The sequence below is a fragment of the Paecilomyces variotii genome (genome assembly GCF_004022145.1).
Source record: "Paecilomyces variotii strain CBS 101075 chromosome Unknown C8Q69scaffold_4, whole genome shotgun sequence".
NCBI classification, from domain to species: domain Eukaryota; kingdom Fungi; phylum Ascomycota; class Eurotiomycetes; order Eurotiales; family Thermoascaceae; genus Paecilomyces; species Paecilomyces variotii.
The window spans coordinates 867,502-879,707 of record NW_021167143.1 but is presented as its reverse complement, the minus strand read 5'-3'; the positions used below and the strand labels follow the sequence as shown (position 1 = coordinate 879,707).

The 12,206-nt window shown below is 49.8% G+C and overlaps 4 protein-coding genes across 4 annotated transcripts; 2 read left to right on the top strand and 2 right to left on the bottom strand.

Moving 5' to 3' along the window:
- Window positions 1–772: 772 nt before the first annotated feature.
- Window positions 773–2,606, bottom strand: C8Q69DRAFT_431320 (putative membrane protein). The gene is made up of 3 exons (XM_028628487.1): window positions 2,202–2,606; window positions 1,923–2,113; window positions 773–1,802 (listed from the first exon to the last, which is right to left on the bottom strand). Exons 1-3 carry the CDS (start codon window positions 2,426–2,428, stop codon window positions 985–987), a joined length of 1,236 nt encoding a protein of 411 aa, XP_028485812.1. The 5' UTR covers window positions 2,429–2,606; the 3' UTR covers window positions 773–984.
- Window positions 2,607–4,773: 2,167 nt separating this feature from the next.
- On the top strand, window positions 4,774–8,028 carry C8Q69DRAFT_400617 (component of IIS longevity pathway SMK-1-domain-containing protein; the record flags this gene model as incomplete). The annotated part of the gene is made up of 9 exons (XM_028627892.1): window positions 4,774–4,887; window positions 5,029–5,125; window positions 5,194–5,275; window positions 5,342–5,391; window positions 5,479–5,808; window positions 5,866–6,669; window positions 6,735–6,902; window positions 6,956–7,392; window positions 7,456–8,028. The coding sequence occupies 9 exons, from the start codon at window positions 4,774–4,776 to the stop codon at window positions 8,026–8,028; spliced, it is 2,655 nt and encodes an 884-aa protein (XP_028485811.1).
- Window positions 8,029–8,866: 838 nt separating this feature from the next.
- Window positions 8,867–10,777, top strand: C8Q69DRAFT_464225 (hypothetical protein). The gene is made up of 4 exons (XM_028630405.1): window positions 8,867–9,914; window positions 10,000–10,184; window positions 10,317–10,555; window positions 10,637–10,777. Exons 1-4 carry the CDS (start codon window positions 9,258–9,260, stop codon window positions 10,696–10,698), a joined length of 1,143 nt encoding a protein of 380 aa, XP_028485810.1. The 5' UTR covers window positions 8,867–9,257; the 3' UTR covers window positions 10,699–10,777.
- Window positions 10,736–12,203, bottom strand: C8Q69DRAFT_234727 (putative decapping enzyme Dcp1). The gene has a single exon (XM_028626432.1). It carries the CDS (start codon window positions 11,876–11,878, stop codon window positions 10,946–10,948), a length of 933 nt encoding a protein of 310 aa, XP_028485809.1. The 5' UTR covers window positions 11,879–12,203; the 3' UTR covers window positions 10,736–10,945.
- Between the last annotated feature and the right edge of the window lie 3 nt (window positions 12,204–12,206).

The window sequence follows — 12,206 nt, the reverse complement described above, 5'->3', positions numbered from 1 at the left end:
CTTCATCATTGACCATGATATCGTCGATGTCTCCTGAAGCAGTGTAAGGTGTTATGGGCTTCTGTAGGTTGCGTTTTTCCACTTGGCCCCAGGTCATTTGTTTCCATGTCACGGCTGATATGATCTGTACACTGCCTTTTGAGCTTGAATGTGAACCCCACACTCGGTATGAATTATGTCACACGAAAAGCGATTGATTGATTCCCACCCATCCAAATCTTTCGAGAACACGAACTTGTACTGCTTTAGGTAACATAGCATACTCTATAAAATTTGTCTAAAAAACATGGTTACTTCCGCCATTGATTATCAATTTGCACATTTCACGATAAAAGCATATAAATGACAACAGTACAATCCGAGAAAGTGCATGGGAGTACTATAGACCCTTCTCGTATACACATGCCTTTTATACTAGTTACTAGCTGACTAGTCTAGTCACTGTTATTCATATCTCGACTCTCTGTCCTTTCTCGCACGGACCCAATATGGACCACCCCGCCAACACGGTCTTATGTAGATGGGAAGTTTTTATTATTAAATAAATAGTACCTGTTGGTCCTTTATTTATTCGAGCGATAGTAATCAGAAGTGCTAATTAACTACTACTGTGTTATCTGTGGGATGGGATTTGTGCACTAACTCTTTAATATTAACCCGTCGGGAAGGGGGGGGGGGGTATTGATTAGTGGAAAGGGTATTCTAGTCTTTCTTTTTAAGGTGGATTATCAGAGGATATAATCATTTTCCTATGGTCATACAAAAAGAATCGTTTTTTTTTTTTTTTTTTTTCCCCTTCTCTCTCAGTGAATTAGTTATATATGCGGTTCTTGTGTACTGAACCCCGCCTTCCCTTTCTTTCTTTCTTTGCTTTTTTTCCCGTCTCCGAAGTGTCCTTATATTCGTATACGTATGCGTAAATATTCATCATCAAGTCTTAGTGAAGAAAAAGCGAAGAGTTTCTTTTGGAGATATCCCCTCGCTTCACGCAGGACTAATTGATGCTCTGCGCTCGTGAGGGATTTCAGTATCAATCTTCCTTCTTGCTGTGAAGATGCCGGAGACACCTTTCTCCTGGTTGCGGCCTAGCCAGGGCTTACGCGCTTCTCCCAACACGGTGCGGCCGAGATAGTAGATGATCTGGCCGATGATGATGAGGACGAAGGCGATAGGGTACATCCAGTGTACGCTGTAGTGGAAGACTTTGATCCCGATGCAGACGTTCCAGAAGTTACCCGTTAGGAGAGAGATGTTGAAAAAGGCCGCCGAGGAGAGACGGTACATGATGGGAGCGAGGATGTAGAAGAGTGAAAGACAGAGCGTGTAACCGGTCAAGTAGCCGCCGACTTTGCCGTTCCAGACTGCATCGCGGAAGGACTGGCGGTCGAAGATACCGGCCTGGGCGCCCATGATGATCATGCCGAAGAAGGAGAGTTGGCCTATCACTTCGTACATCGGTCGTGTGCTAACGAAGTATTCTTCCGTTGTGTTGGAAAGACCGTACATAGTGGCAGCTAGCAGAGCGAACAAGTCTCCCTTAACCTGGTCGCCTTTGGAGTAGTCACCGCCGTTGGAACCCGTGATGTGGTCGGAAGCGATGAGGATGCCCATGCCGCCGATACAGATTAAGATACCACCGATTTGCGCCCAATGGTAGCGCACGTGCAGGAAAAGGAAGGAGACGACCACGACCACGACGATGGCCCAGAAGTTGATCAATTGGGCGCTGAGAATGGTTGTGTAACGATAGGCCAGAACTATAAAGTAGTTACCTTCGACGTCGAAGAAGGCAAAGATAATGTCTGTGTCACGTAACGTCAGCATGAGGGAATCGAAACGAAAAGGGTATATTGTCACAGGGGAAATTCTGCCATTGGCATAGCGCGCCGTAATCCGCAGTGGAGAGGGGGATTCAATCTTACATTTCCAGCCGTCCTTGAGCACGAGGCGGAGCCAGCGCTTGATGCCGTAACGGTAGATGGTATATGGAGTAAAGATTATATTCAGCAGAACATAATTGAAGAATGTCTGAAACGCAGGGATAGATGTTCCCTCATTTCCAAGAAGGGTAGTCAATGTGCTGGTAGCGGTGTTTGTGATTGCCAGAGTCTGTCTGTAGTTCACCAAGAGAGGAAGCATTAGCCATTAGTATAACCCGGACGGTCTTCGAGGAATATCAAGAAATGTAAAGAAATAGTTACCCCAAAATGAGAATTATATAGAATTCTTTTGTTGTAAAGTACGAGAGGAACCCTTTCTTTTTGGTATCAATGATGTCCGCTGCGGGCACCTCTGATACATTCTGACCATTGCCATTCCCAGCGGCGGCTCCTTCAGACGGCTGAACAGGCGATATCTCCGAAGAAGCAACATTCTTCTGATCTGTGGGCTGTTCCTGGACCGTAATGTCGTCTTGTTTACCGAACATGGTGTCGCTAGTAAATGAGGGGCTCGCACGGGTGAGGGGGGGGGGCAGGGCTGAAATGGGGAGCTGTATACAAGGACAGGTCCACCCCGGCGCTCGCCCTTGGAGGAGTCGTCCTTCTTTCTGGGAGCGAGATTTGAAAGTTCGCCAGCAACAATCGTCAGGAAGAAAAATCAGATGGAAGAATTGACCTGAAAAGAAAGCGACTGGGCGCACGGGGCCTTTCCAGGCGCGAAAAAAGATGGAAGATGGCCGATGTTACCTTTCCCGATCGGGACGATGGAGCCGTATCGATAAGGCAGCCCCGGCTTGGCGGGGGCCCCGATCTCGTGGCAACTAGCCAATCAGCGCTGCTATCTTAGGACGGACGGCCCACCAGCGGGGATAGCCGTGATGGTCTAGACGGGCTGATCGAATATATTCTTCTTGGTATAGTTAAGAGTATGCGTGGGATGATGGTTCATGGTGTGAACATCTATAGTCGGAGCATATTTGATCATAACATATAACTAGTTGGGAGTTCCTCATCAAGACATTCCATGGTGGCTCCTGTCTGTCCTGACCCCTACAGGACATGTCCTAGAACTAAGAAGCCCAACCCCAAATCGCATGTTAACTATCTCTCGCGACAGGACGATCGGATGCCAGCGATAACATCCACCCAGAAACGAGTATAGAGTTTACCTGTACGGGGAGAAGGGTACGCGAATAGCAATATATGCTCTGTACAAGGCCCCAGGACAGTCCTGTATATCGTGTCTAGATAATGAAAATAGTGCTATTAATAGGTTGCCATCGATCTCCTCCAGCAACATCACAGTTATGAAGGGCAAGGCTACTTATATATCATAATAGCAGCTCTGCCGATCCTGCGAATTTTTGCCATATCGGTTGTCAGCGATGTCGTCACATGGGACCCCTCATTTGTTGGTATGCGCTCGATCAGCGCCGCCGAAGGTGAGTACCTAGAACTATTGGGCCGCCATGATATCATGTCAACCCAGAGCAAATACCACGGATTCAGTCACCATCCAAGGTTGGTGAGTACACCATAATTGAGCGTGGACGATATGATATGCCTTCTCCAAGGAGTCTTAGAACTTGCGATCGGTATGATGCTATTTATGGAATACCAAGGCCCTGGACCTGGAGAGACCACTGCAGAGCCACAAGTTCAACCTTTCCAAATCGAGGGTTTTAACTTACTGTGCGCACTGCGAAACGATAAGAGTATGGTATGCGAATGCTATGGGGGCTCCACTGGCCACGCTTGTGCCATACTCTGTTCCCGGGTATGACCCACGGAGGAAAGGAGAGAAGGCGGACATACGCTATGCACCTTGCCGTAGGTGCATCAATAATAATGGATCTCGAGTGTGTTTTAAGCGGCTTTTGGCTAATGGGTCTTATATTTCGCCAGTGTAATCGATCTCGGATGATGTAGGCACCGTCATCTTGAAGGGAAGAGCAGTCTGCAAGCTCATAGATCGACATGGCAGCGAGAATCGGATGGAATCAGCCCGTAGTAGTGGCTGTACTGTACCACAGACTAGTAGTAGTAGTGGTTTAATGAGGACATCAAAGTCATCTGGCAGTATCCAGAGCACGACGAACATGACGATTATCTGATGAACAAGCGTGGTGGTACCTGCGGCGGTAGACTTTGGGACATCTAGCTTTCAGATCGTCCACGGCAGCTCCAGACCGAACCAGAGCTGGAAGACGCCCCCTTTTTTCGCTAACTAACTAACTAAAGACAGAGACCAGGTAAGCTCAAGCACGAAAGCCTCGACTCTAAGCCCCATAGAGTAGAGCCCAACGAACCTCTGTGGATGCACGTCATCTCAGCCTCATGTGCCGCCAAAGAAAAAAACTGCTGCGTCTCGTCTCGTTTGGTCTCGTCCTGATCGGGACTCTGTGCGAATCTTCCATCCTGCCGCGATCTTTTCCCATCGTACTTTCGGTGGTGGTGTTCTTCAACCCCAGTCCGATCGTGTTGCCTCCCCCAAATCTTCTTCCCCGCGTGTGGCTAGTTAAACGAATCGCTGGCTCTCCCGGTCGCGTGTACCTCGTCAAATTTCTGCGCGTCTAGGAACTAGCTAAACAGCGTCGACTGCCGAGGCGTCAGGTGGCCGGACCGACGCCAGGATCATCATCTTCCCGACTCATACCTGCCGCGCCCCTCTGCCTGCCCGTGCGCATATCGAAGAAGAAAAAATACACAAAAAAAGGAAGCTTCTTTTGAAGAATCCTGGATTCTTTCGGCTGCGTTGCGGCTCTCCTCGCGCCGGTACACTCGCGAAGAGGTGTCCCGGAGTGACGAGACCGCCTCTCCCTTTCCCCGTACAATGGCTCTGGCCGTCGCGCCGCCCAACGATCGGAAGCGGGTCAAGGTATACGAGCTCAGAGATAATGACTGGTTCGACAGGGGAACCGGTTTCTGTACCGGCCAGATTCTCGATGTAAGTCTCGATGCGATCGTGATGAACGCGCAGCTGGCCTCTTTGCGCTTTGGCGCCAGGTTGCGGGATCCTGCGACGGGCGTTTCGCGCCGTCCATCAGCCTCATCGCCAGCCCTCTGCTAACCACCATCTCTCTGGCAGGATGAACCCCGGATATTCGTCGAGTCGGAAGACCAGCCGGAGCGGATGCTCCTGGAGACCAGGATCACCAAAGATGATTCGTATCAGAAGCAACAAGGTCCGTCGTTGGGATGGGGTTGAGACTATCGCGGCAGTGGATCGCTGATTTCTTTGTGATGACAACAGAAACTCTGATCGTGTGGACGGAGCCCAATGGCACTGATATGGCATTGAGTTTTCAGGAGGCAGAAGGTTGCGCAGCCATCTGGTGAGGCTCTTGGGTCACCCGCGTTACGTGTTGAGACATACACTGACCGTCTATGTTTCCGTGAAGGGATTTCGTGAATAGCGTGCAGCATCATCTTCTGGCCATAGCAGGAGCAGGTCAGTATCTAGCTCTGGTTTAAATGCTATAATGCTACCCTTAGAGGATCTGCTTTTGGGAGACTGATATTGGAACGCCCGTCTCAGATGATGCCCTGTCCGACGATGCTCTAGATCACTTCAACCCGACCATGCTTCCGCCGCCTGAACTGGGAAATCTTCCAGAAATCGAACATATGATGAGAGTAGCCAGTGTCTCGCAAGCTGGCCGGGACGCCTTATCCAAATTCATCATCCGTGACGACTACGTTCCGAAGCTGGTACCCCTGGTGACCGTCGCAGAGGACTTGGAGAGTCTCATAGATCTTCATCGGCTATGCAATATCATGAAAGCTCTGATCTTGCTGAACGACAACACCATAATCGAGACAGTCGTGGCGGACGATATCATCTTGGGGGTGGTCGGGGCCCTGGAGTGTAAGTTGGCATACTCGTCTACGACCACACTTTGTTTCTGACTGCTGATGGCCATAGACGACCCTGATTTCCCCGCTCACAAAGCAAATCACCGGCAATATCTGTCAGACCAGTCCCGGTTCAGAGAAGTGGTTCCGATCAAAGATCCCGCCATCCGAAGGAAGATCCGACATACATGGCGATTGCAATATTTGAAAGATGTCGTGTTGGCTCGGATATTGGACGATCCGACATTTTCCGTTCTAAACTCTCTGATTTTCTTCAACCAAGTCGACATTGTGAATCATATTCAGTCCAACGGACTCTTTCTCAAAGAACTCTTCTCGGTGTTCGATCCGCGAAACAGTGATGCGAAACGGAAAGACGATGCCGTGCAATTCCTGCATCAATGTGCCTCAATTGCGAAGAACTTGCAGGCGGCGGCGCGTGCGACACTCTTCGCCAACTTCATAAGTCATGGATTGTTCGCGGTCATCGCTTTCGCAGTGAAGCACCCGAATCCCGCGATGCGCACGACTGGGATTGATATCCTGGTAGCGCTGCTTGATCACGATCCGATTATGATGCGTGGTTACATGTTGAAGGCTGTGAACGAGAAGAAGACGCCACTCACGGATACCTTGATCGAACTGCTTCATATGGAGACGGATCTCGGCGTCAAAAACCAGCTAGCAGATGCTATCAAGGTTCTGCTTGACCCTCAGATTCCTCCTCAGGACCCGATGAGCAGGACAGGCTCTGATTTCCTAGCGAAGCTGCGTCCTTCAAATCCGATTCCAGACGCCTTTGTGCAAAATTATTTTGACGAATCTGCTAAGAAGTTGTTTTCGCCTTTGAAGCGGCTTGAAACTCGCACCAACTGTATGTTTGATTTGTTCTCAGAAAGCTAGCAGGGGATATAATTGACTGACAAGGTTGCAATACAGTTAACGACCTCACGTTCCAAGAAGTCTCACTTTATTCGCATCTTGTTGATATCCTCACTTTCTTCGTTCGCCAGCATCTATTCCGGAGCAGAAATTTCATCCATGAAGAAGCCCTGTCTCCCCGCGTTGCACAGCTCTTGACTGTGCCGCAGAAGCACCTCAAACTGAGTAAGTTGATCCAATGTTCTGTACTCGAGGGAACATGACTAACGTGGGTGAAGCTGCCCTCAAATTCTTCCGTACCTTGGTCAGCCTCCAAGACACCTTCTATCAGGCGCAAATGACCCATAACAACACCTTTGGATTAATCCTAAATATCGTCTATGAAACGATGCCCCGTGATAATCTTCTGAATTCCGCCTGCTTGGAACTGTTCGAATACGTCAAGAGAGAAAACATCAAGCCTATTATTCTTCACGTCGTTGAGAAATACCGAGACAAACTCAACAACATCACCTATGTGGACACGTTCCAGAACCTTATAGTCCGCTACGAACAGATGCAAGGCTACGGCGCAGAGGGTGATTCCTCGTTATTCAGTCATGATGAGGGGACATCATCCCAGCGCAGTCAGATCAATGGCCAACGCTGGCAGGGCGTCCGGGAGATGGACGCTGCAGAGGAGGCATACTTCAATACTTCAGACGACGAGGAAGAAGTAGGATATCCCTATAATGCATACGGCTCTGTGGTTTCTGAAGGAAATGGGCTAACTTTTCAGTGGCAACAGGAGAATCAGCCAGGAGCTATTGTCGCCGGCCAGCCTGCGAATGGCTCCGCCTCGCCTATTGTGAAGCCCCTTGTCGACTATCCCGATGACGATGATGAAGTTATGGACACGAAAACAGAACCAAGCGAAGAGAAACAGGCGCCGACGACAGCGGCCTCTAAGGAGTTAGCGGCTTCGTCCGAAGCTCCTGTGACCCCCGTTTCAACTCCTCCCCAGACTCCACCTGAGAGGATCTCGGAGAAGCGTCGTCGCCAAGATGAAGAAGACGACGAACTGGTCAAGCTATCATCTGGTCCAAAGCGACGCAGCTCAAGTGCGTCATCAATTGGCAGCTCCGGATTTTTGCGGCGAAGGAAGAGCTTTTCGACTGGATCGATCACGGTCGAGGATAGAGGAGTATCGTCCAACGAGCAATCTATAAGCAACACGGCGCCCAGAAAGATAGCCATCAATCTCGGCCAATCGCGGAATAAAGCGTCTACGCCGGACAAGGACCAAGCCGAAGCAGGCGATACACAGGGAAAGGAAAACACTACTGAAGGCCGGCGTGTGGTTACCGGCTGATAAGGCCTGGTAAACTAATACCTACTCTGTTGGCTGCCTCCCTGTCTGAAACAACACCCTTAATATATTGTTTCCGGTGTTGCGAGAACTTCAAGTTTCTGTCTTGCTTTACTCCTGCTCATCCTAAGATACCAGATGGCGCGTGGTGACGGCTTCGGGCGTTATGCTTGTGTTCGTTGCTTTTACCCTTTGAGCCCAGCTGCCACCGATGCCTGCTTCCCGTTGTACATTCATCATTGGGGTTGTGATTTTGAGTGCCTTGTTGTCTTAGCCCTATCGTTTCTTAGACTATTGCCCTTGGTCCGCTGTCGAGCGTCTGGCTCCTACCAGCCTCTTTTGCCATGCCATGCCTGTGCCTTTTCTTCTCGATTGTTATTTTATTCTGAAAGTCCTCGGTCTCTTTTACTGGTTTACATTTCTCCGTCCACCCTCCATGGTTGGGATCTAATTGTGATCCCGCTTGAGGATGGTCGGAAATCGGCTGGAATCTGGCGTACATAAGGGGCCGTAGGGCTTACGGCGGGAGTCTTGATGCTACTGCTGGTAAGATACTGGTGTTGCTGACTGGGTCGGGCTGTGGCCTGTCGTCTCCGTCGTGGTCGTCGCATTCTCGTTTTCCATGGGGTTTGGGGAGCTGGTTGGGAAGGGAGTCGGAGTGACTTACGTGATGGGACGCATTAAAACTCTGCATATGATGAATCAAAGTCGGGGTGTTTGATATTCTTGAGACTGTGCCCTTTCCCGTAGCGACTCACGGGTCCCAGTAACTGTTTCCTGCGTCGTAACACCATGAGTAGTAGAATCATAGCCTGAGTCTACAGGACATAACCAGGTCGAGTTCGGTCATTCCGCCTGAGTGGAGCTGCCCGGATGCCGGTCTCGCGCGTGACTTCGGTCCAAAAGAAACCTACCGAGGAACGATTACTACTGTTACCTTTCGTCTCTTGCATATAGATGCCCTGCAGAGAAAAACGCCCAATTTGTACAATAAACGTTTCTGTCTGCAATATGAACTCTCAGCCAGCGCATTGAGCTTTTGCCATCCAACAACATCTCGCTCTTCCCTCCAGTCCGCCTGGGTGTACATCTAACCGATAAGATAGGTATCCCCATTGGCTTTCCCCTATACATAGACAAGAGCTAGTTGTATGATTTGTTTCCCATTTAATATTTGATACTAGTCCTGTTTCCTTTCTCCCCATTGATATCATATCGATCAAAACAACACAATGACAACGCAGATCACACCCAATCTATTCCTCAGCTCAACGAAGAGCAGCAGCACCTCGTCATCATCAAAGACAGATGTACCGACGACTGTTTTCTTCATTTCGGGAAATCCGGGCTTGATTTCTTATTATCATGATTTCCTATCTCTTGTTTCGGAGAAGCTGGCAGCAGAAGACGCACAAGAGAACGATGATCTTTCGTCCGGATTCCGAATCTATGGAGCCAGTTTAGGAGGATTTGATGTTGGGGACAAGAAAGAAGAAGATAAAAAGGGAAAGAAAGGGAACAACGACCCGTCTACTCTCATTCCGGGACGTTTATATAGTCTCGAAGAACAGATCGATTTCGTCGAGAAGAAGCTCCACGCTCTCATGAGAGATTCAGCCTCTTCTGAGCCCGAGCCCATGAACCCTAGGAGGGCAACGAGGAGCACCACTGCTGCTATACAGAAGTCGAATAAGCAGAAAGTGATTCTGATCGGTCACTCGGTCGGTGCATATATCGCTATGGAGATCCTGAGGAGACATCGGGAGGAAGAGAAGATGGGTGACGGTGAAGCAGCAGAAGAAGAAGGACCCTTCGATATCGTCGGCGCAGTCCTGCTATTTCCGACAGTGATTGATATTGCAAAGTCCGCTGCTGGAAAGAGGTTGACGGTATGTATATACACCCGCTTTGTATATTGTTACTATGGAGATAAATCATAACATGTGCTGTACTAATCTATGAATCTTCACCCAGTGGCTCCTCTATTTCATCCCTCAGCTCGCCCTAGTCGCCAGTCTGGTCGTCAAGGTCCTCGCCTTTGTTTTCCCTGACTGGGTTCTTCGCTCTTTGGTTCGACTGGTCATGGGCAATCCGCCTTCGAGTGCCGTTGAGTCTACCTTGAGCTTTCTCAAGAGTGAGCGTGGAGTTAGACAGGCTTTGTATGTGTGATCTTCTTTATTGATTCCAGTACTCGTTCCCATTCAACGATGTTTTACTCCTTCCTACCCTTATCTTCTTCTTTTCTGTCAAAGCACACGAACAAAGCGAGAAAAAGAACTAATCAAAACCAGACACATGGCCGCCGACGAAATGCGCACTATCACAAGCGACAAATGGAGCGACGACATCTGGGGCACCTCCAGAGCAGGAAAGCCACCATCCAGACTCGTCTTCTACTTCGGTCGTAACGATCACTGGGTTGCAGAGCGTACCCGCGATGAGATTATCGAGTCGAGGGGGGGTAGTAGTAGCAAGGATGGTCCGACCATGATTGTCTGCGAGGATAGCATACCGCATGCTTTTTGTATTCGTGAGTTTTGGGCCCATGGTTCTTCTCTTTCTTTGTTGTGGGGGTTGCTAGAAGGTTGGGCTGACGTATGTTTATATGTAGGGCATAGTCCTATTATGGCGCGTAAGGTTGCGCGGTTTATTAAAGATATTGTGCTCGAATGAGTACTTTGGAGATATGGAACATGGAATGCTGCCAATATATGGCATTATATTGTATATATATAGATCTACGATAACAAAGCATTTCATCTTTTTCATTCGTTCATTCATTCGTGAGCATCTTCAGTGGGTATCTAAAGTTACAAGCCGGTTCCCCAATACTAGTTAGTCCTCTTCTTTTATATGAAAAAGGGATAAGACAAAAAAAGATGAAGCCAAGACTAAAGCATGCGGGAGATATGATGTGAAGCTATGATGTCCGCTGCCCCGTCTGATACGCCACTCCAGCTCTTCGGAACAAATCCCCGAGTACATCCCCCGTCGGTGCTGGCTGCATCGGCACCTGCATTTGTTGCGGCCAGAACTGTCCCTGCGGCGGTTCTGCATGTCCTGGACTATGCATCCTAACAGTCCAGCCGTCATCCTGAGCTCTCTGCTGGCCAAAGAGATCCTTGAGTGACACCTGTCGGTCCATAGGGACGCTCGAATATACGCCCTCTTGCTCAGCAACGGCATGAATATCGTTTTGCCGCTCGATCTCGAGTCGCTCGTGTGCGAGCTTCAAACTCTGCCCCGCGTGGACAGCACATTCTTTAATGACCTGAGCGTTCAATGTCCGCGTCTCCGCGGTCGAGTTGGGCGGCGGTTCAGAGTAGATCCAGAGACCGTAGATACGGGATTCATTCCCGCCGCCACCATTCTCATCTGTCTCGTCGGTTTTCAAAATGACGTATTCGTCTGTGATTTCGACGTTCTCGCCGTCTGTGAGGTCGACGTCGAAATTGTTCAGTCCTCGTCGGTTCAGCACGAAGACGCTGTAGCGTTCCTCGCCGATATCGCCCTGAGTCAACTGGCAGACGAACATGCTGCCTTCGATTCCGCTCTTCTCCCACTGTCGTGTGGACGGGCTGAAGATGTAGACGACCGCGTAGGGCGCGAGGGAAAGAATCGAGCTGATGGCGGGGTCGTGCCGGCGGAGGACAGACAGGTTGAGCTCCTCATTGGAGCGCGTGGGAGGCAGCGACATGGGCTGCACTTGTTGTTGCTGGTTATCGGAGCAGTAATAGGCGTTGTCAGATTCATAGTCAGAAGCCTGGATGGTGGCAGACTGCTGGAGGGGGTGGTGGTGGCTGTGGTTATTGTGCTGATTGGGACGACGTTCGCGGGCTTTACGCGGAGTCATTGTGAAGGGCAGAGAGAGAGAGAGAGAGAGAGAGACCTGTAGAGTCGGATCTCAGATAGAGAAGCGATTGCAGTTCACTCTGTGACGGTTGTGGTTCGCTTTCCTGGCTGTGTGTGCAGCTAGTTGGTTGAGTTGAGTTGGCAAGTAATGATAAGTTCACCTACCCGTAAGCTGTGAAGCTGTTGAAGCTCCGAGGATCGACGCCCCCAAGAGCGCCGGCTAAGCCAAAGCCGGTCTCGAAGGGCCTCGCGCTCACCCACGGCTTGATGAAGTCCTAACGTCGTCCGTTTGCCTTCAGCCACCCGCCATCTCTGACTTTGTCGCGTTG

Coding starts and splice junctions, on each gene's coding strand:
- C8Q69DRAFT_431320 (XM_028628487.1), bottom strand. CDS start 2,428: ATGTTCGGTAAACAAGACGACATTACGGTCCAGGAACAGCCCACAGAT. Junction 2,114..2,201: donor TATATAATTCTCATTTTGGG/GTAACTATTTCT, acceptor GGTGAACTACAG/ACAGACTCTGGCAATCACAA. Junction 1,803..1,922: donor GCTCAAGGACGGCTGGAAAT/GTAAGATTGAAT, acceptor TACGTGACACAG/ACATTATCTTTGCCTTCTTC.
- C8Q69DRAFT_464225 (XM_028630405.1), top strand. CDS start 9,258: ATGACAACGCAGATCACACCCAATCTATTCCTCAGCTCAACGAAGAGC. Junction 10,185..10,316: donor CGTGGAGTTAGACAGGCTTT/GTATGTGTGATC, acceptor AATCAAAACCAG/ACACATGGCCGCCGACGAAA. Junction 10,556..10,636: donor ACCGCATGCTTTTTGTATTC/GTGAGTTTTGGG, acceptor GTTTATATGTAG/GGCATAGTCCTATTATGGCG.
- C8Q69DRAFT_234727 (XM_028626432.1), bottom strand. CDS start 11,878: ATGACTCCGCGTAAAGCCCGCGAACGTCGTCCCAATCAGCACAATAAC.